General features: G+C 45.5%; 1 protein-coding gene across 13 annotated transcripts in view; it reads right to left on the bottom strand.

Moving 5' to 3' along the window:
• The window catches only part of LOC138582484 (uncharacterized), a 451,229-nt gene that overhangs the window by 52,413 nt on the left and 371,593 nt on the right, over positions 1 to 27,223 (bottom strand). For all 13 annotated transcript variants that reach the window (XM_069653811.1, XM_069653815.1, XM_069653819.1 and 10 more), the window contains one exon: positions 20,175 to 20,246. In XM_069653811.1, the coding sequence (XP_069509912.1) occupies positions 20,175 to 20,246 (72 nt within the window). The remainder of the gene's footprint in view (positions 1 to 20,174; positions 20,247 to 27,223) is intronic.

Here is a 27,223-nt window from a genome sequence, read left to right as displayed (position 1 = left end):
TGGTAGAGAGGAGGGGAGTATGGTCAACACTGTTGAATGCTGCTTAGAGGTCAAAGAGAATAAGCATTGAAGATAGTTTAGAGTGACAAGTGGTGAGCAGAAAGTTAGAAAACACTGGGGAGAACAATTTCTGTGGAACAAAGAGGATGAAAACCCGATTGGTGTGGTGGTAAAAGAGAGTATTGATGAAGATAGGAAGAAACCTGGGAATAGACAACCTGTTCCAGAATTTTGGACAGAAAAGGAAGGACAGAGATGGGACTTTATACCTGTAACCCCCCCTGCTTCCAGACATATGGAACATTCTCCCCAACGTGCCAGGGACAGCCTAAAAATAACCAACTTTGAAATGGCTATCTTTTTTCCTGCTCCCCAACCGATCCACTGGCTTCCCTAGAGCATTGTCCTATTCCGCTTGAATGTGCTTTGCATCACACCTGCATGCATTATAGTTATTCCTCATCACCACAGTCAATTTTTCAGAAAAAAGTTATGTTCTGTCCACTAGCTCTTGTTTTGAATATTCCAAGTTTCTTACATGTCTTTGGATTCAAACAACAGCAGGAGATGCAATCTAGTGGTTTAGTTGCTAACATTAGAAGCAGACCTTGGATTTGACCCTTGCTTTAGCACCCTATCAAAAAATTGTCTCCTATTCCATACTTCTATTCCATACTCTCCTTTCATCTGTGCTTATGGAATATTTAGCCCGTTGAGGACAGATCCACAGCATGATGTGAAGCAGAATCATTCATAAGAAAAACAAAAATAGGTGCTGTGAGAAACCTGAAGGCGTCTCAGTTACTAGTCCCCGGTGATATGTCAGCCAGGTGGCCAGGACATAGCCATCACTGTTGGATCCAGTTCCTGGGGGTGGACCAGTGCAGGAGGATCACCTATATGGGGGGTCCTCAGAGAGTGGGAGTGGCACACTGACGGGGGAGATGCAGTATCCCCTTCCTTCTAACACCTTTTCCCCATTCTACCCTGAAGGATATTTTGAAGTTCTACCCCTTCTCCCTTTTCTGACATGAACACTTTCTTACACCGTAATAGACAACGGACTGACAACAGAGCCATTTATTTACCCAGACATATCCCAACAGAGGGGTCAGGCAGAGTCAGGTAATTAACAATAGCCACGCACACCAGACGGCCCTTTACCTGCGCCACAGGTATAAAAAGCAGAGCACGAGAGCACACTTCGAGCAAGGCCGAATGCACGAGGAGACAGCTACACCAAACCGGCAGTTCAAACAGAGGAGAAATGCGGTGCGACCTGAAAGGACGATGAAGGGGGAACTACTCTTCCCCTTTACAACTCAGACTTGTGAAGCCTCCGAAAAGGGAATTAAAAGACTGAGAAGTGCAGCTGACGTGTGGAGTGACCGATGTCAATGGTGCACGGGGGCCTCCCGCATTGATAACACAGACGGGGAGGCACGCTGGCTACCGAGGTACCGTCCTTGACTCCAGACGCAAGCCAAGCCAGTGGACCTGAAAGAATCGGTGAGTCAGAGGAAGCTAATAACGAAGCGAATAGTATTGAGCCCAAGGTTGCAAGCGTCAACATTAGATGAACGCAAGAACTTGATAACAAAAAAGTCGTGTGTGCTTGAACTTTTGGGGGAAGCCGTGAGAAGGGCCAGCTGCAGATTTGTCAGGTGCCACAGGGGTGCTCATTAGAAGGACTGTAAAGCGTTGAAACTGCAAGTACCAGAAAGCCCTAGGAGGTGTCCGAGTGGTCCTACAAGGGTCACGTAAAATCCCTTGTACATTCGAAAGTCTCTGACCCATTGCCAAGACAAAGCTAAGGAAAGTGAATCCTGCATCCTGCATCCTGAGAAAATAAAGTGTACTGTATATTTGGCAAGTGTGAACCCAACAGTGGGATGCCGAAAGAAAGCTAGGAAAAGGGAATCCACACTTTCTGTTGAGACAAAGCAAATCACAAACTGTAATAGGAAATCATAGGTGTGTTTAAGGTTCTTGAATATTGCAAGCTGCATTTGAAAGGCCACAGTGAACCCAATGGAGGGAGGCCAATTTTGCAAGAATAATCCGAGCCCGGCAGAGGGAGATCCAAGGGGCAAGTAATCACCCAAGGTACAAGGTTACCAAAAGAACTTCTGTCTGTTTGTTTGCTGTTTACGAGTAGGGGTGAAGAATAATACACCCAGGAAGAGTGCATCGATGACAGTGAACCCGGTTGAGGGTTGTCCACAGTGTTGTTTGTTTAAAACGACATTAAAGCTCCTGAAGGTTACGAGCGATATTTAAGAGGCCATAGTGAGCCTGATGGAGGGAAGCCCATTTTGCAAAAAGGATCCGAGCCCGATGGAGGGAGGTCATAGGGGCAAGGAGCAGTTGCCCAAAAGTGCAAAAATACCGAAGGAAATTTTGTTTGTTGTTTCGATCCATTGGGCCTTCTAAGGCAAGAGACTTTGCAGAGAAGAGTCTTGGCCCTTGAAGGTTCTGGTATCGTTGAACTGGAATTGTAAACCTTGTGCAGGAGTGGTCCATGAGTCCTGCCTTGTCCCGTGCTAAAAACGTGGGGAAGGGAGACCCAGCCATACCATCCTGACTCAGCATTTTGTGAACACTTCTTTCCTTTCTGCTGAACATTATCCCACACTTTTTTTGTAACTTACTAGTAAGGATTGGCAATAGGTTTTTTAGAATAAGCCCTTTTTTATTTGACAAGACGCCAGTTGGACTGCCTTATTATTATTTGATGGTCGTAGCTTGCTCCCATCTTAGATTTAGGTTTAGATTAGGCGTTTATCTCACCAATTATAAAGTTCAATAAATTCTCTTGAACCGTGATCACCTGTGTCTGTCTATACTGTTGCCACCATGACTTCTTTACATTGTCGAGGGGGCATATACTGTCCTGGATCTGCAGGACCTCCCTTGCACATGCTGCCCGACCCAACCACCAGTCCTTCTATTTGCACCCTCATGTGGGCTATTAGCAGGGGCAGTTGGGAGTTCTGTATGTAGGAATGGTGACTAAGATCTATGAGTACATTAGTCACTATGAGGTGTAACTTTAACTTACTCCTAAGTCCCGTCCCCTTTCCTCTACATACATGGGAGACTTAAAAGCATGCTAGAAATGGGAAGATGTATACACCTTGTAACAGCAGTGAACCCAGCAGCAAGTATGTAAGAATTAAACAAAATATGCCGTAAAGGACCTCCTGTGCAAATCCTCTCTTTCTGAGCACTTGTAAAAAGGTGAGTCAGGTGTTATCCAATTTAACATTGGTAGTAGATTATAAATGATTTTGCACTGCTGCATGTACCTAAGGGGCTGTGCCTCGTTTGATTGTTTTAGCGTGGACTGAAACCGGTTCTAGTTTCATAACTTTCTTGCATCACCTAATCGTCCTCCCATGCTACTTTCTTTCCTGATCTGATGCTCTTTTTTTGTTATGTGTTGTTGGTCTTGTCGGCGCTCCTATGCCTACCGTCCAAGTCTTATCGCTTTACAAATAACATAAATAAATAAAACATAATTAAATACATAAATAACGTTGTACTTAAGCAAGGCTTGAAATATACATTCTTCAATCTCAAATCTCTACATTGACAGGCCAGGCATGGGAAGTGTCTGCAAAAGGTGGTAGGACAAGGTTTTGGGAGCGCTTTGGGTGAAGCAACTCTCCAACTGCTGAAAAATCTTTTTATATATGGTTTCTGAAACAGTAAAGCATCCACCAATTTCTTCTGTACTCTTTAATCACAAACATTGGAACTCTTGTAGAGGGGAGCTGTAAGCAATGCATGGCCTAATATCAGGGGTATGGCAATGTTTGGAAACCCTCTACAGGAGGGATTCTGGACCGTTTCATCAACGTAACCCCATATTACTTTAATAATGAAGCATCAACACTAGGCCCTGCTGCCATCATTTTCAGGGTTATTAATTCAAGGGAAACATATAATTGATTCATGTGATCTTATCAGGCGACCCCCCCCCCATAACAGTCCCAAAGCTTTTAAGATTCCAAGCATTAACAGAGGCATCACTGTTTTGGGGGAAATGTACCTATGGTAGAGAAAGCACAATGTTGAAAAGATGCTTCAACCAGGAATTGCAGCTTGTCTGATTACTATTTCTACAGTCTAAGGAGGCTTAAAAAGCAGATAGTGTTCCTGGTATCTCTTGATTGATTCCAGAATGTCAACCAATAGGGCAACAGCTTGATCTGAAATCTTCTGCTATCTCCAAGACATGCGCTGATGAATAGATACAATGATTGATGTGACCCCCCCCAAAAAAGTAGACCATTTGGTAATAAATCCGGATCTATGTGATTACTGCGACTCTCACAATTGCGGCGGCCGAAAATGCAGACCTTTTTTTTTAGACCCCTTTACACCACATATTTGTGCAGCCCCCATATTGAAATTATATTCTAACCCCCCCCACATATACATGTGGTTTAAGGGGAGGTCTTAAAAAAAAATAAAACAGCATTTTTGGCCGTCGTAATTGTGAGGGCGACATTTTGGTACGATTCCATAAATCCTACTCCTATGAAAGCAACACAAGTGGAACTACCTGGACCTGAAGCACCCCCACCTCAAGGGTCATCTACTCTCTCGTCTTGACCGTCTGGCAAGATGTCAAGAATGAAGATAGGCCTAATCGAACTGTCGAGTAAAGTATCGCACCTGGAGGGAAAAGTGTCTACAGTGGAGAGGAAAACAGATGAGATATCTGGGAGTTTTAGAGCACACAACTCGTGGACACAGAATGTGTCCAAACGGAAAAAAACACAATACTGATTTGGAGACAAAGGCAGATCCTACAACCTGCGTATGCGCCTAACTCCCTTCAGTGTGCACATGCTCTCTGAGGCCTTGGGGAATCATCACCCTCTCTGACCCAGTCTGTCTCTACCCAGCTTGGAAGCTATAACAGAGAGGCTGTGTCAGATTTATATTAAGACTTTAACAGGAATCACTACCAAAGAAAACATGCTGACATGTGAGGCAGAGATGGGAACGTTGAGATGTGTAGGAGTGTCATACCATCTTCATCTTCCCTAATGTTCCTAAGCAGGTACTGGAGGAAAGGAAAGCATTTGTGGATGCAAATGCAATAAAGAGGGAAATAACCATCACAAACTAAGTTTACAAAGACCGGAAAGTTAAAGATCTTTGTACCATATAGTGTAAAGATCACTGCTCACTCCACTCAGGTTCTGGCTATGGAGGCATTGGCTGTGTAAGGCCTGGACAGGGAGAATGTCCCCTTGTGGTGTTCAGATGGCCAAGTGAGACAGCCGGTACCCTCACCGTCTACCTCTGATTTTATTAACGTTGTCCTTTCCGAATTGCTTTGGATTTGGTCATATGATGCTAATTTTACATCAACTGCCTTAAAATACATGGGGATGCTGGCCGCTGGCAGTAATTGGGTCACTTGCATGCATCCATCCTCTCCCCTATGGCAGCGCCTCAACCTGTGTGAAGTGCCAAGTGCACGCAATGGTTCGGACACACCTGGAAGAAGGTCCTTCTCACTGGGACTGCAGCACGGGAAACCTGATGACATCGATGCAGCAAGAAAGAAGAGCCTGAATAGAGGATGTTGGAATGGCGTAGGGGAGTCTGCCTATGTATTTGCAGTCCTTCTGAGAGGAGTGGAGTAGCTGGGGACAGGCAGACCTGCGGGTCCCTCAAGTACAAAGCAATATTAAAGTCTTTGTTTTAGCCACATTGAACATGCTTTATGTCCGGCTTCCATAATGAAGGCAATATGCCCTCTTAGCTCATTAGTGGGTAGCCCACTACAGGCTCTGCTTGGATTGGGTGTGGGCTATATGCTTAGGCTACACATACTAGATGTAGCCCCCTGGACTGTTTTGGAATCAGATTTGCTTCCTGTGCAGAGGGGATACTGGAGTCTGCATCTCCATCAGCAGTTGCAATGAACAATTGGGCTATTGCAAGGGAAGAAGAGCGAGTACACAGAGGAAGTCCAGCAAGTGCACAGGTGGCTAGAAGTATGACATCATTTGAGTGGTTCAGCACAAGAAGGTCCTGGTGTATGTCACGAGAGCTCTCTCCAAGACATGCAAACTGGGCACTTGACTGACTCCTTATGCCCTCTTGAGCTTGGATAGATAGTACGCTAATACCACATGACAAGGTTGTGATGTCTGTATTGTAATCATGCAGCTCAGTAGGCAGGTTCTATATTTGAGATTAATAAAAACAATCATAGGGGCATGGGCTTGGGCCCTTCTCTACTGGTGTGACTGCTTCATGCGAGTGGTTGTTCTATGAGAAGCAATGCCTACTTTGTAGGTCATGGTCCTGGTATCAAGATCACATTACTAAGGGTCCATGGTCAGGGCATGCATTGCTAATCTAGCCTGAGATGAACAAGGCTCAGGGGTGGAAGCAGTAGAATGACTGGTGGTTGGGGGTCGGGTCATTTTGGGAATAGTCAGACACTTGGATGGCACCTGACCTTTAGGGGCTAAACCATTTAGGCATAATGTTAGTAGAGAGATTGGATGCTGTGTAGTATATGTGTAGGATATGACATAGCTAGGTGGGGTTAAAATGTAAGTTAGTTAGCTATAAACATAGGGTTGATTATAAGTTAGTTAAGTTTCATTGGAGTTTAATTGCATTTATAGAAGGATGGGGAGTACTGTCACAAAGCCGAGAGGGGATTAGTGAGACACACATAGCAAAGTGTCAGTTTAAAGGGGTTTATTTGGAGAAAACAGCAAAAGCGATTCGACTCAAGGAAATAATGGAATGGCTTCTCAGGTTGTAACAAATGACATACAACTAACAGAATGGCTTCTACTCGGGCTGAAACAAGAAGGCAAACAAGAGGTGAACCAAATAGCAGGACAACTTCTCCTCAGGTGCAGTAAAGTCCATTTCGGACTTAACAGAGTCCAAGTCCTGGTCCCCCACCAGGCAATCCATGTCAGTGTTTTATAAAGGACCCTCAGACGCCTTTCGAGTATGGTGGTTATCGTCATCCTCTTCATTGACTCTACAAGGTCTTGGTGCAGGGGTCTCACACGACCACTGTCCAAACGTGTGTGACCACTGGAAGGAGAGCAAATGTCTCCAATTGTGGTCCCCAATACCTATGTGCAGCCCTGGGCTGATTGTCTGTAGCCTCAGAGGAAGGGGATGCTCTCGTTGGCTATGGAATTCCCAGACCAGCCCCAATCCACAACAACCCCTCTGGCTGTCATCCTCAAACGAGGGAGAACGAGGGAGTTACTGAGGTTTATGATATGCCAAATCATATCATATCATATCATAAACCTCAGTAACTCCCTCGTTCTTCAGTCCTTCTTCTCTATCTCCTTATATTACTACTCACTCTGTCCTCACTCTAACGCCTACCTCCCTCCTATTTGCTTTACCAAATTTCTGTACCTCATCCCACCTCTGCTTATCTTGGGTACAATCGCTTTCTGTCACCACCTGCCGAGGCTTTCCTTCTTGCCTTCTCTTCCAAAGACTTCTGTCTGTTTTTCCTTCACAACGTCCTTCTTTCTACTTATTGGCCATTTCCTTTCCTGCCTCTGTCCTCTCAGCTGCTTCTTCTTTCCTCCTCCTGTGCCTGATGCACTTCCCTCTTCTACTCCAACATCACCTGGCGTTAATGACCCGTTCAAGAATCAAGAAGAAGAATGTGTTAACTAAATACACTTGGAAGTGATCTGGCCTTAAGCCAAGACACCCACCTGAATAAAATAGAACTGCATACATTATGAAGGGGTGGGTAGATTAAGTCCTTTTCTCATCATACAACTCAAAGTCAAAGCGAGTGGAAGTCTTGGCATGCCAAAACATTTTCATTAAGGTCATATCAACAAGGGATATTAAGAAAGATGCATGATAACAGTGCTACTGAGAGTTCAAGTCATGTTAATGATGTCGGGTAATATCTATTCTCTGACAGATGAAGACTCACCATTTTTCCATAATCTGGCACAACATCTTCAGGATCAACCAGGAGATACGATCCCGATGGGTGGAGATTTTAATTCAGTAATAGCCTCCATGTTGGCTTGCAACAGAAATGTGATGTGAATAGAAAGGGCTACAAGGAGTTCATTGTGTTGGTGAAAGAATTCAGTTACCTCGATGAATGGAGCCAACAGTGCCGCAGAGCCTGTGAGTACAGCTTCCATTCAGCGGTGCATAACGCAAACTCCTGATTGGTCTATTATTGCCATCAAGGCGAGTGACAGGACTGCCTGAAGCATGTGGCATCAAAATCGCAGATCACATGCACATTATGACATCAGTGGTCTTTAATTATATGCTGAGGAAATTGGCTACTTGTAAAATCAATGATTTATGACTGGAGAGTTAAGAGGTCAGGGACTGTGTCATGAAAGAAAAAGAGCTGCTTCTGGCCTCAACCTGAACTGGCTGCGTGTAGGAGCCTGTGCTCCGGAAAGCATTTAAATGCATCATACATGGCATGCTAGTGAGTCTGTCGAGTAAATACAGAAAGTCCCAAGCATTTCAGAGATTGGAAAGGGAAACCAACTATACGGAAACGACGCACGCTTGCTCCCAAACAGATGAAGTAAAGAAAGAGCTACTGAAGGAAAACTATGAACTGAGCAAGTGATGTCTGAGAGGGTTGAATACACACTGTGTAGGAAGAGGAACACATTCTACAAAGAGGAATACCAGTGTATTTAAATGCAAGCTCACCGTTTGCACTTGGCACACAGTCAATGATTCATATGTGTGATCCAGATGTACATGAAGAGCGTGCATGCGATTTTTTGGAGATCAATAGGCAGTTTGCTAAATTCTTTGAGAATCTATAAGTGCCAGAGGGAATGCCTGAGATGATTTGTGTAAATGGAACTGCCAAAACTGACAGTGAGTGGGATGGAGATTTTGCAAAAGAAATTGACGATAGAGGAATTGATGGAGGCGGTTAACGACTTTGACTCCAGCAAGTGCCCGGGACCAGACGCGCAGAGAGAATTCAACAAAATCATACTGAGAGACATGTTGGACCTTTAGCTGCAAATGTAAATGACATTGGCAAGGAAAGAGCAACTGCTCAAGGAGGCTGACGCCATGCAAGCATTTTGATCCTCTTGAAAATGGATTGACCAGCAATGATCCCCAGAACCTTGCGGCCAGTGAGTCACAACAAAACCGACAGAAACATATTGACAAATGCACTAGCAAGAAGACTGGAGATGATGTTGACTTGACAAATTAAAAGAAACAAAGCACGCTTTGTCAAGACATGACATGGAGCTGTAAACATGAAAAATGTGATTGTTATTTTAGTGGAAGGGTAGAAGCTGGATTGTCACTTTCTGGAAGGGATGGAGTTTGGATGCAGCTTGCTAGCCTGTTTGAAGTTGTTATACAGCTATCCTTCTGCATCTATCATCACCAATGGACAATGCTCAACCTCCTTCCCCCTGAGGCTGGGTAAAAGACAGGGCTGACGGCTCTCGCTGATGCTCTTCATTCTCTTCGTTCTCTTTTTTGAGCCACTCACAATTCGGATAAGAACGGACCAACAAATCAAAGGAATGAGATACGTTGGGACAAATCAGAAGCTTGATTTTGCACTGACGATCTAATGGTGGTGCTGTAAAACTTGCAGAGATCAATCCCAGCATTAATAGAAAAGGTGAAGCAGTGTGGTGAAGTATCAGGCTACAAGAGTGGACCCAAGTCTGAGTCAATTTCAGTATCACTATCGTGCCAGAAGAGAAACATCACAGACGGGGCTTCCAACGGTGCCACCAAAGCTTTAATGGGAGGGTGTCTGTCTTGCCATCAACCAGGGCTGTTGCTAGGTCTGGAAAAGATCTGGGGCTATGCTAATGTCGGGACTGTTGGGACTTGGGGCTGGCTAGCCTTTTGGTTGTACCCCTGAGCTCCTATCCGGGACTACATCCAAAAAACCTGGGGCTATAGCCCCTTCACCCCCCCCCCCCCAGTGACACCTCTGTGTCTCAACATTAGGCAGATGATCTAATGCAATATAGATGCTGCCATGTCTGGCCTAAGAACTGAGCTTGACAGCTGAGCAGCCCTGGAGATGTGTTTTTGGGGTGAAGTGAAAGCCCTAAAGTTGTTGTTAAATACGATGATAAATTGCATCCAATCCATGATATCACTGGAGGATGAAAAATATCTTTTTAGGTAGATAGACGGGGCGACGCAATCACTCATCTTCTATGATGAACACCCTATACAGGCTTTAAGGAAGCTCCATCTCCGCCAGAACGAAGTGGGAATGAATGTACTAAATTTCTCTAGGAATCACTTGCCATTTACCATGAGGCCCATACTCAATGCTCTGCCAGAAAGTGATGCCTTGGTGGGAGCAGGGCTAACTAGAAGAGGACCACTTGTAGGGTACATTTAAGGCCATAAGGCAGAACCCCCCTACAACAAAAACTGCATTCAGCAGTCACCCAAAAATGGCTGTGCTTTGGTCTGCTGAGCACATATGGGGTGAGAGTTGAACACAGCCGCCCCAAGAATAGCTACATTTTGTTTTCATTCACGGGAATCCAAAGAAAACAACTCAAATTCAGAATGGCTGTGCATTGCTGTTCTGTCATTTGAACATTCAAGGCTGCACAGGAAAATGACCTACAATTAAAACGGCATCGCACTGGTCCTACTTTCATTTTCAAACATCATACAGTTTTGTTCTATTAAAACACAGCCCGGTCCGTGTATTTCGTTTTGAACACCATCAAATATGGCCATCCCTCCCAGAACGGCATTGTTTCATCAGTAAAGTCCATGAAAAGCAAAAGAATTCTGCCTCAAGTTCGCACCGCTGGGATTTACTTTTTGAAATAAACCAAAACAAGCAAAGTACTTCAAAGAAAAGATGCTTTCTCTTGCCTTGTGTCAATTACCAAGCATATCTCTGTTTCCAGAAACTGACCAGACCTATAAAAAGCCTTTCAGAAAGTAAATGCAAAGGAAGTTGTGTGTGGGAAAAAAACATGTTTTGTGAAATAAACATGAGAGAAAAAGAACATGGGTGAATCTGTTTTTGCAAAGCAGAAAATGACATTGGGAAAGCTGAATAATAATACTGTAGCTCACACAGAAACACAATTGTACATTTGGGGAGAGGAGCTGCAAAGATATGTATTGTGCTCTGTTGCCCCCCAAAAGACAAATCATCCTGACTGAGGCCCAGGAATTTCTGTCAAATCAGTTTGGCAGCAAGGCTAATGTCGCACCTCCCCGTGAACTGACACTGCAAGGGCAGGGACCCTGTTCTTATGGACCTGACAAGTGTGATAATTATAAGTTCTCTCAGACTGCCAGGCAGAACTGCTCCCAAAGACAATGGATGGGGTGAAGCCCTGAGTTTTGCCCCGGCAGCGATCCTCTACATTCAAACTGGAGGACTTCAACAGAGAGTCATGGAAACCCTTGTGCAAGCAGACCCAGGGGAGACAATTTGGATTGTGGGGTTGGCAGCACCGTCCACATCTTTGTCAAATCCACCTCATTGACAATGCAGGACATTTATACTTTAAGACATTTTTCCTCGCAATATGAATAAGCCGAAATGTGATATTATGACTGTTTTTTTTCCACTATATTTTTATTAAGCTTTTCATTATACAACAAATCATCATCAGGCAACCCCGACATTTCCAAACAATAACAACATGTAGAAAAACGGAACATACCCAATTTCCCCCCAACCCTAACCCCACTCCACCCCACCCCCCCTTCCCAACAAAGGCATACCAGGTTTCCCAACACAATAATCACATGAGGCAAGAAGTTAGAGCAGGACACAAAAGCAAACCTTACAGAGCGACCCAAAATAAAGTGAGGATCCATGAGACGTGGTGAGCAGTCTCATCTTGGTAGGGCAACAGCCACAACCATGCGTCACCTGAAAACAATGCCACCCCAAATAGATCAAAGCTTCAAAGCCTCACAGTCTGTACTAAGAATAACCACAGTCCAATCCGCCAGAAAAGAAGACGTGGTGTAAATAGCGATTGCTGCCAGTTTCTCATAAGTGAAAATAGCAATCAGTTTATTAAACCACTCTGCCTTAGTGGGGGCAGAGGGACTCTTCCACTTTTGGGCCAGGGCCAATCTCCTCGCCCTCAGCGTGGCCCCGTCACCTTGGAAAAAGGTAAGGATACACTATCAGGCATAGGTGTGCCCAGCAAAACTTCCAGGGGGAGAAGGGCGGGGCTCGTACCCATCAAGTCCTTAATCCAGCTGAGCAGCTCTGCCCAATAGACCCGGATGACCGGACACTCCCACCACATATGGAACCAGGTGCCGTGGCCCGAACACAGTCTGGGACACATCGGAGACACCCTAGCAAACATCTTAGATAGGGTGACGGGGGGACGGTGCCAGGAATGGAGAATCTTGAAGTTGTGTTCCATTGCAGCCGTATACAACCGTCCCGAAAAGATCGACTTAAAGACCAACTCCCACGTATGTTCATAAAGGACAAGGCCCAGTCTCTCCTCCTAGATCTGCTTGAACGCTGTCTGCCCTCGAGGTTAGCAGTGACCAACACACTGTAGATCTTAGAAAGAATGCCCTGCCTAATTTTGGCCTCCACAATGATCCTTTTGATGGAAGACAGTGGTCGTGCCAGATCAGCCACCCATTTATTTTGAGTGATAATCCCCCTAAGCCGCAAATACTCAAAAATAGAGAAAGGTTTATCCCTCAACACCTCCCGCAACTGATCATACTCAATAAAAACACCATGACGGAAGAGTTGGGCCACCCTCTCCAGCCCCTGGTCCGACCACAACTGCGTTTCTCTGAACCCTCTAGCACCCAGATCCAGAGGAGGGCCCCACAGAGAAGGGAGGGGAGGGGGCCAGGAAGAACATGTTTTCCTTACTTGGCTTCCAGGATGCCCATAGCGCAGCCAGGACTGGGTGCGACCTAACTTCCGAAGGAAGAGACCTCGGGGGGGGGGGCCCATAAATAGTACCTGACCTTCTTCGGGTGTACCTGAACATCTTCCATGTATGACCAATACATCCTAAGGACGTCCCTAAGGTGTTCCAACATCACATGCATCTGAGATGCCTTGTAATACAACCTAAAGTCCGGGAGACCGAAACCTCCAAAAGATGTAGGCAAGGTCAAGGTAGAGTATTTCACCCTCGCCCTTTTGCCCTTCCATATAAAACGAGAAGGCTAGACTGCAGAAAGTCAAACAAAGAGTCAGGAATTAAGCAGGGGATAGATGAAAAAAGATACAGAAGCCGTGGAAGAACATTCATTTTAATCGTTACCATTCTGCCCAGCCATGAGAGGGTAAGGGGGGCCCAATGCAGGGGAACACTTTGGATCTTCACCCAAAGTGTGGGGAAGTTTACCTCAAACACCTTCTCTAGATCTCTGGGAATGCAGGTGCCCAGGTATCTGGTAGATTCTCGCTCGACCCGCTTGCCTAACATGACTGCTCTATCTCGGACCTCACGGTCCAATTTACCCATTGGCATCAGGCAAGACTTGGTGACATTGACCTTTAGCCCCGAAAAAAGGAGCCAAAGTGGCGAATTGAGTCCAATAAGCGTGCGAGGGATACCTGAAGGTTAATAAGGCACATCAAGATATCGTCTGCGAAGAGGGAAAGCTTGAAATAACACTCTCCACATGGCACACCCGAGATTGCACCATCAGCCCTGGCTGCAATAGCGAAGGGCTCCATTGCCAGGGCGTACAAAAGGGGGGACAGAAGGCACCCTTGACGCGTACCCCTGGAGACCGAAAGACATGCAGACGTACAGCCGTTAACCAACACCCTTGCAGAGGGGCCGTTGTACAAGGTTGAAATCCACCTGCAAAATCTGCTCCCCAGACCCATCTTATGGAGCACTTTTCCCATATAGGGCCATTCGACCCGGTCAAAGGCCTATTCTGCATCCAAAGACAAGAGATAGGGCCCTATGTCTCGTCTCACCACCTCATGCTTAAGGTCAAGAGTCTTCCTCATGCTATCCGACCCCTGGCGACCAGGAATGAAACCAACCTGGTCCCCATGAACCAATGAAGGGAGGAATTTGGACAGTCTGTTAGCCAAAAGATTAGCCAAGATTTTAACATCTATGTTGAGAAGGGAGATGGGCCTATAGGACTGACAGAGCGAAGGGTCTTTCCCTTCTTTCGGGATAACCACAATAAATGCCGACATCATGGAATGGGGGAGTGAGCCTGTTTCTAGGGCTGAATTAAACAGCTTAGCCAGAAAGGGAGCTAACGTGGACCGGAAAGTTTTATAGAAGGTGACCATGAACCCATCATCACCCGGAGCGGTACCGCTCCTCAATGATGAAATGGCATCCACAATTTCCTGCGGCGAGACCGGGAGCTCCAACAAGTCTGACTTTTCAGGGGAGAGACACGGAATGGGAAGTAATTCCAAAAAACTGTCTACATCGGTCCCATCTCCCAGATATTCTGACGCACAAAGGGATTGATAATATTGTTTAAACTGATCTGCAATCAAGTCATCCTGGAAGAATTTTTCCCCTGCCTGGCCGGAAATAAAACTCACTCTCCTACTGTTCCGAAGCTCCCTAAGCCTCCATGCCAGAATCTTGTCCGCCTTCTCCCACTTCTTCATATACTGCTGTTTTAAAAAAGCTAGTTTTCTCTCCGTCTGCCCCACCAGCAAGGCCGCCAATTTCGCCCTTAGCCCTTGGAGTTCCTCCCACTTGCCCGGGCCCATCTGCGATTTCAACTTCCCCCAAGGCTAAATAGCTGCTATTTGTTCTCTAAGCTTTGACTCTTCCCGTCCCCTCTCCCTCTTCCTCCTTGAGCCCATCTCCATCAGGGAGCCCCTAATCGTGGCCTTAAAGCCGTCCCAGGTTCCCCTAACATCTACCTCCCCTGTATCGTTGAGGGCAGATTATTCCTTGATGGCAGTAAGAAGAGACTGCTTCAACTCCCTATCGTGCAACATGGAGTCATTGCAGATCCACCGGGCCCTTGCTGGTGCCGGAGGGGGCACACCCAGGTTGACTTTGACCGGGTCGTGGTCAGTCCACGGGATAATTTCTACCCCGGACTAAGAGATGCAGTCCCGAATCGAGGAATCTACCAAAATATAGTGCACCTTGGAAAAAAAGTTGAAGAAAGGTTTGCGGTCGCACTCAGCGGAATGCGCGTCAGTCAGGCCTAGTTCCTCGTTAACTCGACGGAACACACCCACCATTTTCATTTGGGCCCTTAGATCGAGGCAGGGCTTAGAGGACTTCCTATCCCTTTCCGGGCAAAGAAACATATTAAAATCTCCTCCTACAATTAGAGAGCCCTCCGCAAAATCTCTGATCTTTTCCCCCATCTCCACCCAAAAAGACATCCTGTGCTTCATTCGGAGCGTACACTCTCACCAGCGTAAACAATCTGCCCCTTACTACCCCCTTGACCATAATAAAACGCCCTTCCCGGTCCGACCTATGAGCTCTAGGGGAAAAGTGAGCATTTGGAGAAACCAAGAGGGCAACCCCCCGCTTCTTCCCCGAATAAGAGGACCTAAACACATGCTGGAGGGCCCTAGACCGAAGGGCTGGCTCCTTTCCCCTGACCCAATGGGATTCCTGTAAAAAGAGAAAGTGAAGCTTTAGCTTGGAAAATTCCCTCACCACTAATGATCTCTAGGTAGGGGAATTTAACCCCCGCACATTGTGGGACCCCACCGATGAGAACTGAAGAGAGTCACCCATTTGAAGATCCAAAACAATACACAGACTCCCCTCGGAGGTCATCCGTGCCCGCCCCCCCCGCCTCTGCCTGCAGATGAAAACCCACAGACACCAAATGAACCTCCTTTTGACCGAAAACCCTGGCTGCCTAAAGAACCCCATCCCAACAACAAGAAGAACCCCCTTTCCCTTTCGCCCACCCACCTGAACACCCCCCAACCAAGCGACCCCCTCCAACCTCCTACCCTCCCTCTCCCCGAGCGCCTGGTAGAGCTGCGACATTAAACCGCCACACATCCAGGCCACCAAGGATCGCCTCCACCAGGGCGAGTACCTCAGAGAAAAAAAACTCTAACCTTCTGAGCCCCCCACCAGCAAAACTAAGCCCTATGACAACAGATTACTCAACTCCCCCAACTTAAACTCCCCCCGCCTCATCAGAAGCAACATAATCAATGCCGTCGCCAGCCCTTCGGGGCAGCCCCATAGCCCCTAAACACCCTAAAAAAACAAGCCATTAAAACACAGGCGTCCCACTCAAAGCTAGGTTGCGGGGTGCCCCGGGGAGGGGGGGGCCACCTTTCTATACTTCCTATGGCCTTGGATGCAACGCCTCCCCACAAACTCTGAGGCTTCTCTGGGACCACCGCTGCCACACTGCTCACCATCCCTTACAGGACTCGAGGAAGAGTCCCCCAACAGTTCACTGGTCACGCTCTGGATCTCAGACTCCGATACAAGGGAATATTTATAGCCGTCCACCTCAAACGAGAGTGAGAACGGATGACCCCACCTGTATCGCACCCCTTTTGACTGAACCACTTAGTCAGGGACCCACATAATCTCCGACGTGACAGGGTGAGCACCGAAAGATCCTGGTAAATAGTTATTTTAGCATCCTCCCAATCAATGGGGCCCTTTTTGCGTGCTAACAACAGATTCTTAGCCTTTCAGCATAGTAATGAAATTTAACAAGGACCGATCTCGGCCCACCTGCACGTCCTCCCGCCCTATGGGCTCTATCAATCGTCGGCTCGCCAGTGTTTCCTCCATCAAACAGCTTCCTTATGATTGCCTTGACCCCTCTCACAATGTCCGTCGGGGATTCCCCTTCCCCTTCCGGAATGCCCAAAAACCTTAGGTTGGAGTGCCGTTCCCTATTCTCCAAGTCATCTAGCTTAAGAGCAACCTTCTCCTCTCGCCTTTCCAATCTGCCAAACGTAGATCAAACTGGGTTTCAAAGAGATCAGCTGAGGTCTGATTGGCCTCCAAAGGCCTGCACTCGGTCCTCAAACGGATCAACCTTCTTGTCTAGGGAGTCGAGCCTTCTGCCAATGTCTGCTCTGAACCTGCGGATCTCCTCCAATAGGGCCAGAAAGTTGAATTAATTGTATTATAACATTTCGCATCATATTGTCACCACACTGGTGATTGCTGCCCTAAATTTTGTTTTACTGTGATTTACATTTGAATTTTAAAAATAATTAAATATTTCTTTGTTACACACCGGCCTGGTTCATGGTCCATTGTGACACGGGGTGTTTGTGAAGGTGGGTGTGAGACGGGTTGGGTGCCTCTTCAAGAAAGAATCCAGGGTTCAAATAAAAATAAAAAGGTTTGTTTTATTGTGCGCCATCTCCAGTGTCAGTAGAAGAAGTATCTGGCTGGAGTGTGCCGTGCCATAAAATCCGTTACACACTGGAGTCCAGACACTATTGACAACTAAGATAAACAACAGACTTCCTGGGGCAATACTGGAGAGAGGTGATGAAAAAAACTATTTTCTGGCTGGCTTGGTATTTGAGCAGAGTCAAGTGTGTTTGAAAAATTATGAATGATGGATGATGGATCTTGTCCTGGGCACTGTGAGAAACTAGAGACATGGAAGGGTGCAAATACTGTACACTCAATCAGGAAAGAGAGGGAGTCTATAGAAAACATACTGATACCATATATAATAGAGTTGGGGGTGCAGCAATGGTCGGCTTTGGCAATGTATGGTCTTTTGCAGGGCTTAGAGTCACCAGATATATGATTGCTTGCAGAATGGTTGCAGGCATTAGGAAAAGTGGTTGACCCAGCAACCTGGACAGAAATATACAGAAATATGAAAAAGAGATCCTTGAATTGGGGTAAACAGACAAGACAAATGAAGCAACTGGACAAGAGTGCTTTGAATGCCAGAAATAATGCACAGGTATGACATGCAACTCTGAGGCTGTCTGGGGATGCAGCCACTGGACTGCTATCCTGGGGAACTTGCTGTGAGAGTGCCGCAAGATTGGCACTTTCTGGAGGGACATGGCTGACTTAATGAGGAATTGGGTCTACACCTTGAAAGAAACCTTACTTACTGGCAATGATCTTTCTATGGATTGAACTCCCACTGATTCCTCATCTGGATAGATATCCCCCAGCACTGGCTGCTTTACCTTCACCGCAAGGTGTAGTGCAGATAGATGACAATCCTCTCCAACGGTCGACTTCTTTGACACCAGACACGACGTGGCTGCTGTATAAATAGCACACACTGTGCCCAGTTACCTCAGTGCTCCGATGTCCCCCCATGCTCAGCACCTAAGGGAACCTTACTATAGGGAATGTTTAGGACAGCAACGAGCTGCCAAAAACATCAAACAATGAGCAAAGAAGAAAAAACCCACAGGACCCATCAGAACCATTTAAGAACTCCCCTCATCTGCCTAGATGTCCAAAGCAATAATCAGCAATACAAGGAGAATTGTGAGCAAATCCTATAAGAGATAATTCTGTAAGACCGCTCAACAGAAATAGGCATCCCAACCAGCAAACAGATTCAGGAAGTATTGCCTACAAACGACATGCAACGAAGACCACATTAAAGCCCGCCAAATTTCTTTCAATGACACCCGTCTGTTATGTCGACCAAGCTGCTACTCCTCTGGGGAGTGGCCGGCAACCCGGGCCACCTTATCATAGCACTTAAATAAAGAGCATTATCCAGTGGGACAGGGTATGCATGAACACTGCCCACCCCAACGTTGACTTGCAGGATTAAATGAAGATCTTATCACCCCTGGGAAACAGAGATTTTCTGGCTATGAAAAAGCTCAATTGCTTCTAGTCTGTGCAACCTTTCCTCCTGCTTGGAAGTATTGTGGGGGGAGGAAAGAACACCGTTTTTGGATTTATATGAAACTCAGTGACAACTTTAGGCAAAAAAAGAGGGCCAGACTTTCGAAAGAATGAAGAAGGGGGTCTTTGCATGGCAGGGCCTGCATCTCTTTAACACATCTGGCAGATGCAATTGTAACCCAAAAAACTGTTTTCAAAGTGAAGAGCCACGAGGGCCATCAATGTAAAGGCTCAAAGGTAGCGGCCATCAGGACTTAAAGGACCGGATTGAGGTCCCATGGAGGAACCACAAATTTTGTTGGTGGGAATATGTTTGTTAAGGTTTTTAAGAACTAGGTGACCAATGCAATAAAAAATAATGAACTTTGCTCTGGGAACCTTTTGAAAATGTAAATGTCACCCAGCTAACGCTTCACTTTGCCTACCTGCAGCCCTTGCCTAGACAGGGACAGCAAACACTCCAGATTCACTGAAGTAGGGCACAACATGGGGTCATTACCCCTGACCCTGCACCATTCCTCAAACTTTATCCATCTGCACGCATAAATGGACCTTGTTCAGGTCCCGCTGAGATGACTGTGTCATTCAAATATAAGCCATCATACCTCCCCCTCCCCACTGCCACACATCAAGTCTCTAGGTTTGGGTGGAGCACCTGACACTTAGACTAGGATAGCAAGTCCACCCTCCAAGGAAGGCGTTGTGGTGGGCAGATGGCCAAGTCAAGAAAGTCTGGGTAGCATCATTGTGGGCAAATCATCATTAGCACCCTGGGCGGTGGAGCCAGCCAATCAGGAGGCTTGAAACGCAGGCTGGATATCCCAATGTTAGCCCATGTTCCAAGCCACTTGATGGCCACCTCCCTGGACCCTTTTTTAAAGAATTCCCCTCCACACTTACTTCATTGCTGTGGCACTCACAGCCGCTGCTGTATCGTTCTCCCTTTCCTCATGCGTGAGGCCGTCATAGAAAGGGAAGAAGGTGGCAGCCATCTTTCCACTGTCTTTTCGTTCCGTTAAAGGGACGCTGCGAGGCGACCCATTGATGGAACGAAAATACTTTCAATTAGCCCAGTCCCATCCCATGGGACGGGTGATAATGGCATTAAGCACCCGTTCTAAGGGCTGTAATGGGTGGTAACGGCCCAGGGCCTTCGTTAAAAGCACTTGCTTCGCTCAGGCTTTTCACTTGGGCCGCCAGGCCATTATCACCCGTTCCAGCCCTTGGAACGCCATATTATACGAGTCTTCACTTTTGCCAAAGTAAACACTTTTCACTTTCAATTCGTCATCGTATCTGAACAGCATGAACTCATAAGAGTATAGAAAACCGTACCTGCTGCAGCTTGCTGACTTGCGTCAGAACTGTACTCCGTTATCTCATAGGTATAGCTGCCACCTGCATTTCCTATGAGGAAAAAACACGAAGTTGAAATCTTGTTTGTTAGAGAGACTAGATGAATGCTACTGTGTTTCCAATCAGTGTAAATTATCCCTTGATACAATGACTTCTTGTTTCTAAACTAAAAACTATATTAAAACCTTAGGACTTTTTAAAGGGAAAAAAAAAGGGCCTTTTATACAGTGTTGAACTCTGCTGGGAGAAGAACAGCAGGGATTGGATTGGCAGATGGAGTGGGACACAATATCCTCATTAAAGATAATTCTTGTATACAAAGTAATCAAACAATAGAGGAATATCTGGTAGATTGTAGTCCCCATCCCTTTGGTGTTCAGTCCCAAGACTACAGGTATCAGCAGGATGAAGGATGTACAAAACACTTCTGCGGTATATGACTGCAATTCAAATGCCCAGGAGGACATTAAGGAAAAGTAACTTCCATGTCCAAGTAATTCTCCAGCATGAGTTTTTCAACGCCCAAGTCAAGGATTTTGGATTCCTTCCCTTTTCTCTTCCTAACGAAGCAGCTGTTTACTGAACCTTTAAAAAATAGAGGATATCAGAGAGTGGGCCATTAGCCTGGAGGGTTTCCAGAAAGCGCTGCACCATCTCAGCTTGTTTTCACGCTCCAATGGACGACCCCATCCTCTGATAAATGAGGAAAAAGGGAGCATAGCTATTGGATTCTGGGAGGGAACGCTCGCTGGAAGACTACTGGTGCATGGATGCAATGCTTCCTTCTTCAGAAAGGGATCCTACTGCAATTTACTTAATCTCCAATGCAGTGACCTTATAGGCTGAAGTGAGAAATAAGCAGGAAAACAAATATAAAAATAATTTTAAAAAGATGCTGAAACCCTTGATTATCAGCTGTTGTGGGAGTGTAAGGCGTAAGGTGTTTAGTGCATTGAATGTCTCCAATAAGTGGAGGACTAACCCAACTTTCATGCTTTGTTAAACCAGGCTCTCAAAGGGTTGTCCAATTCCAGGCCTCGAGGGCCGGATTCATGCTGGTTTTTCAGGATACCCCTCATTAATATTCATGAGATACATTTTCATATAATGATTCTAAATGTATGCATATTTTTCCTCATTAATATTACTGAGGGATATCCAGGAAACCCATCAGGATTCCGACCCTCGGAGCCCGGAGTTGGACAACCTAGACTATTTTGAAGTTAAAAGACCTTGTGGATCCAAGATAACCGTAGCTTAAAAGAAGCATACAGCTTTCCCACAGCATGCCCATATACTGGAGGAAGAACAATATGGGAGGTACTTCATGAAAGAAATACACCGCTTTTTCCACTGTAGGCCTAGAGGACAGAGGTTACCTAGATAACCCAACAGTTTCTCTCAAAGCAATTAGGAAATACACTGGAGAATCAGGCTGAGGATCACCTAGCCAAGTTGTTGTAACCACATTTAAATAGGGAAAAGACTCCCACTGTTAAACATATGATCTCAGTACAATAGCCAAAAGTCGTACTTTAGGAAGAAAAAGGAGTTTGATTTTCCAGACACTTTGCATCAATGAATGACAATACAAAAAAGGTATTCTGTGCCACATTAACGATAATCAGTGTAACCTTCTGAAAAAAAAGAGTTACCACAAGGGAACATAACCACAAATAGAAAGACTTCTTGCCACCCTAACAACGCTCCCATCTGCCAATTATGCTTCTACATAGGAGCTGGCTTGCTAAGTGCAGAAACATTCTCCTTTAAGTGGCGTAATCATGACATGTCATGTAGGCCTTCGAAGAAAAGCATTATTAAAGGGTCATGTACATTGTGATGGCTGATAGACAGCTCCAATCAAAGAACAACACAAAAGGGCTGCCCTAGATGTGAAACATGAGGCAATGTTATTGTGCAAACACCCAGGGCAAGGACATGTTTCCTTCAAGGATTTGACACTTCATAGATGGCCTCCTGACCATCTTGAATTAGCCTTCCAATCTTACCTTTGTAAACAAGAGCAACCTAGGGACAAGCTATCAAGTGAAGAGATTATACATTAGTATTAACAAAATCCCTAAACCTACCAGTAAAGTAAAGCTACCTAGGGGCAAGCTATCAAGCGTCAGGATTGTACGTTAGTTGTAACAAAGTCCATGAACCTGTAAACTAGAGCAACTGTGAGAAACCTGAGGGTATTCTCCCTCCTTATCCCCTTGGATCATCTGTGCAGGTGGCCAGGGAAAGGCCATTGCTCTTGCATCCTGACCTTAGGGGTGGTGAAGCAAGGGAGGATCAGCTGGGTGGAAGGTCCTTGAGGCATGGGAGTGGGGTGCCCTTGAGCGAGACATGGTATCCCCTTTCCCTATTGATGACCAACCTAACCCTCCCCCAACCTTTATGGGCTATTATAAGCCAGTTCTCCACATTTCCCCACGTGTAACCCTTGACAGTACTGGGACGAGGAAGAAATGACTAAGAGTAATGAAGGCTACACTCTTTCACCACTCTGGTACAGGGACGAGGAAGATGCCTGCTAAGAGTTGTCAGGGTCAGGTATGTCTCTTTCATTGGGGTCAGGCAGGGCTAATTGGACATCCGCACCTGAAGCCTGTAAAGGGGCTGGAGGTGTATACAAGGAGACCAGCCCAGCATGAAAGGGCGCAACAGGGAGGACAGCAGGAGACGCTTGAGAGGAGACAGCCGTGGTGGGACTGGAGATTAAGCTAGGACGCCGGCACCAACCCCAGTGGACTTGTGGGACCCGAGGAGAGTGGGCTGTGCACTACCCACAAGCCTGGGAGCCTCTGTTATTCAGTGCGAGGAGTAGCAGCAGCTGCTGAGGAGCCCAGGAGATCAGAGGACACCGTCCACGTCCAGGAAGAAACATTGGCGATGCCGGAGTGTGGAAGAAAACACACAGCGAGCAAGCAGGACTCACGCTAGTGGTTTTCCCGGCTTCGGAAGCTGGGACGAAGTTGCGTGAAACCGGAAAGAAACCTAGAAGGCTGGTGCGTGAGGGGCAGGAACTCAAGCACTGGGGCACTCCACAAGGAACGCAAGTAAATAACGGTCCGTAAAAGGGAGCAAACAAATGCATAATGAATACCAAACTCAATGAAAAATTAGTATTAAAGCAAACAAATGCATATTGAATATCAAATTAAATGGAAATTTAATATTGAAGCAAACAAATGCATATTGAATACCGAACCAAATGGAAATGTAATATTAAAACAAACAAATGCATATTGAATACCGAACTACATGGAAACTTAATATTGAATCGAACAAATGCATATTGAACTAAATGAAACTTTAACATTGAAGCCAATAAGTGCATATGGATTACTGAACATAATTAATTAACATAAGTGGCTATTGAACACTGAACTGAAAGTAAGCAATTTTGAATATACGTTGCACAACAATTTAACTCCAACCTTGAAGTCAAGTACATTGAGGGCTGAAGAAAGCCAAACAGTTACCTTTTTTGAGTGAATGCAGTGTGGCAAGGCCAATGTTTGGCAAGGGGTGTGTGACACGTGGTAGCAAAGCCACGAGGCTATCAAAGAGAAACCAGAGGACTGCAGAATTACACACTAAGACAAGAGGCCTATATAAAGAACCAAGTTAGGGTGACTTGGTGCACAGGAGCAAGTGCCAAGGAACCTATGTGGGCTAAGGAGGCCAGGGATCCTGGTTGCGTGAACTGTGATGGGTTGACCGTGTGGTCTGTCAAGTGTGCTTAGACCAGAGAGCCCTGAATGGTTAAAGGTGAGACAGCCCAATAGAACCACTGCAAAGGAACTGGCGAGGTAAGCCAGAGGAGGGTCAGGTCGACACAGTGTTCTTTTGTTAAGACTTTTGAAGAAAACTGAAGCAAGTGTAAACAGTATCAAATCAAAGAATTGGTGCCTCGCGAGGGCCAATGGATGCAGTTTTCTATTTAATTATTCACAAGGGATTAGAAAAAGTAATCATGGATATAGACAGGCAATTGTATACATATTATTCCTTAATTCGCCTGTTTTTACAAAAAAAGAAGGGTATTTTATTCACAAATTCTAAAACAATTACACACCATAAAAACAACTAATTTCATAACAATGCATCAGGTAGTGTGCAAAGTTTGCAAGAGTTAGAAAAAGTGCAAATGATAACCATCTAATGTGTAAATACGCATGATAGTACAAACACGTCTTTATGCAGTAAAAGCAGGTTCATCATTCTGAACAGTCAGAAAGATGAACCTGTATCTTTATGAATGCATTTGAAAATTGAAAATTGAAGAATATGTGATTGTTTGACTTAGGTTAAGGACAAACAAAGAGTCTTTAGAAGTTGCACATAACCATGTTAGGACTGCTTTTCATCAGGTAGGGAAATCCCACCTTAGCATATGACAAGCTCGGTATTTAACCATCGTGACATTTAAGTTAATAAATATCTTTTGCTTGAATTTTAAGTCTGTTGTCTGTATCTTACTTCATGATGCCTTCACACAACCTAGAGACAAGCTATCAAATAAAGTGATTATACGTTAGTTATAACAAAGTCCCTGAACCTGTAATATAGAGCCACCGAGGGAAAAGCTCTCAAGTGTCCGGGTTGTACATTAGCAATAACCAAATCCTTGAACCTACCAGTAAACCAAATGCCACTAAGGGACAAGCTATCACGTGACAGGATTGTACATTAGTAGGAACAACGTCCATGAACCTGTACACTAGAGCAACCTAGGGACAAGCTCTCAAGTGGCAGTATTGCACATTGGTAATAACAACATCCCTGAACCTACCAGTAAACTAAAGCCACCTAGGGTCCATCAAGTTGTAGGATTGTACATTAGTAGTAATAAAGTCAGTGGACTAGTAAACTAGAGCATCCTAGGGACAAGCTATCAAGTGGTAGGACTGCACATCTTCTAATATATCTTTTAAAATGTGTCTGTTTTTCTGATATTGAAATGAAGGGGGAACTATCTAGAAAACTCCAAAAGTGCTTAATAGGGGTAACTTTTAATAATAATAATAATTTGGCACTTATATAGCGCTACGAACCCTCAGGTATCTGAGCGCTGCTTATTATTACCCACGGTGTGTGGTGCTCATTTATCGACCTCAGAAGGATGAAAGGCTGAGTTTCGCCCCGCCGGGATTCGAACCTGATGTCAAAGCGAGCGCTCTACTCGCTGTGCCACTTCAAGAGGAATCTAATGGTGTGGTTGAAAGTTGCTAAAGTGGCAGCTCTGGTGGAGAAAATGAAAACAAATGCTTATTTTGCTCAATTTAAAGATGCTGAGCTGGCCCCTCGGTGTATGAAATTAGAACTAATACTTATTTTTCTTAATGGACAACCACAGCGATTTTGCTTAACAGACAACCATAACAAAAGCAAAAAATCTGCCTAACAAACGTCCATAATAAAAGCTATATATGCACCAAACATTAGTACAAACCATCTGCGAAAATTAATACAAGCAAATCCAGCAAATTAGTCATAATGATACATTGGAAGTACACATCCCCAGTGGCACAAAACATGCAATTCAATCCTCATGCCACCCAAGAGACGATCAACTTTTGGAAAATCGTTTCAGGCTCGGCATAAAGAGGCGACCAGGGCAGCAGAGACAGTTGAACAACGGCATCAAAGACTGCAAGCACAAGCAAGCAGACAGGCAGCACTGAGACAGCAAGACATGCCAGAACAGAGGCAAGTCACACAACCGGCTGATGCAGTCGTCTGATGCTCGCCGTAAAGAAGCAGCCAGGGCAGCAGTGAAAAACCATATGAAAAGCTTGGCAACTTTGTAGCCCGGGCAACGCTGGGTATATCTGCTAGTTAGTATTAGTGTCCATGAACCTGTAAACTAGAGCAACCAAGGGACAAGCTCTCATGTGGCAGGATTGTACATTACTAATAAAAAGTCCCCGAACCCACTGTGTGACATCTGGTCTAAATCAAGAGTGTGAACTTGGGGAGATGGAACACGCCTAGACATGTTGACACTGACGCACACATAAGTGCTGCTGCAGAGTGTTTAAATAAAACACTAAAATACATGGGAATTAATATTCTTTTATTTAAAACTTAAGAGAAACTATATGGTGAGTGAAGAGAGCGACTGGGCTTAAGTGTAAGAGTAGGGAATGTATGTGAGTGAGTGAAGCGGGGGAATGAGGGAGTGAAAGAAGACGACTGTGAGAGAAGGAGGGTTCGGGTGTAGTGTAGTCTGGGAGTAGAAAGTTGTGGGAGGAGAGTGGAGAGTAGCAGACTGTAGTGAGAGGGAAGAATTGTAGAGGGAGAGTGGAGAGCAGTGAGAGGGGAGAATAGTGGAGGCTAGCATGAAAAGAGAGTCTTGGGAGGAGAGAATGGGGTGATGTGGAAGAGGAGAGTGGAGGTTAGGCGAAAGGAGTAGAGTAGTAGAGGAGAGACAGACAGTGAGAGAGAGGGAGGGAGAAAGAGAGAAAGAGAGAGAAAGACAGCCATTAATGGTATCCTACTCAAACTTCTAATAAAAATCCTTGAACCATCTTCAAGAGTTGGTGTGTTCTCGAAGTCATGACAGCAGAAAAAACAGAATGGTGGTGCATGGGCGAGGGCGGGGCCTTGGAGTATGGAAGGATACCCGCACTTGGAGGATGGCACAGACATTCTTTAAGTGGCAGCATCTTTTAGAGGAGCAGGTTCACGCATCTCTCAGTGCAACTTCCATCTGCACTCTTCACGTTGACTGCTAAATCATACAGACTTTGATTTAATCTCACAGCTGAATCAGAAAGTCATGCTATGGCCATTCCATCGTTCTTGAGCATCCCTTGGGAGGATCAAGGATGCCAACACTCGACAACACATCTGTGCAGTCCCTAAGAGAGCCTTCATCCTGCTAATACAGCAAGAAGACTGGCGGGGCAAACACAATGCCCTTCAATCCATCACATTATGCGAGAATATCATTGTCCATATTTGCCTTTGGAAAGTCCTCAAGAAGGGATTCCTGCTGGAGAGACTGTTAG

Source organism: Ambystoma mexicanum, chromosome 3q (assembly GCF_040938575.1).
Source record: "Ambystoma mexicanum isolate Mex_15411 chromosome 3q, UKY_AmexF1_1, whole genome shotgun sequence".
In the NCBI taxonomy this organism is placed as follows: Eukaryota; Metazoa; Chordata; class Amphibia; order Caudata; family Ambystomatidae; genus Ambystoma; species Ambystoma mexicanum.
Note: the sequence above shows the minus strand (reverse complement) of the source record. Positions and strands in the feature narration are given on the sequence as shown.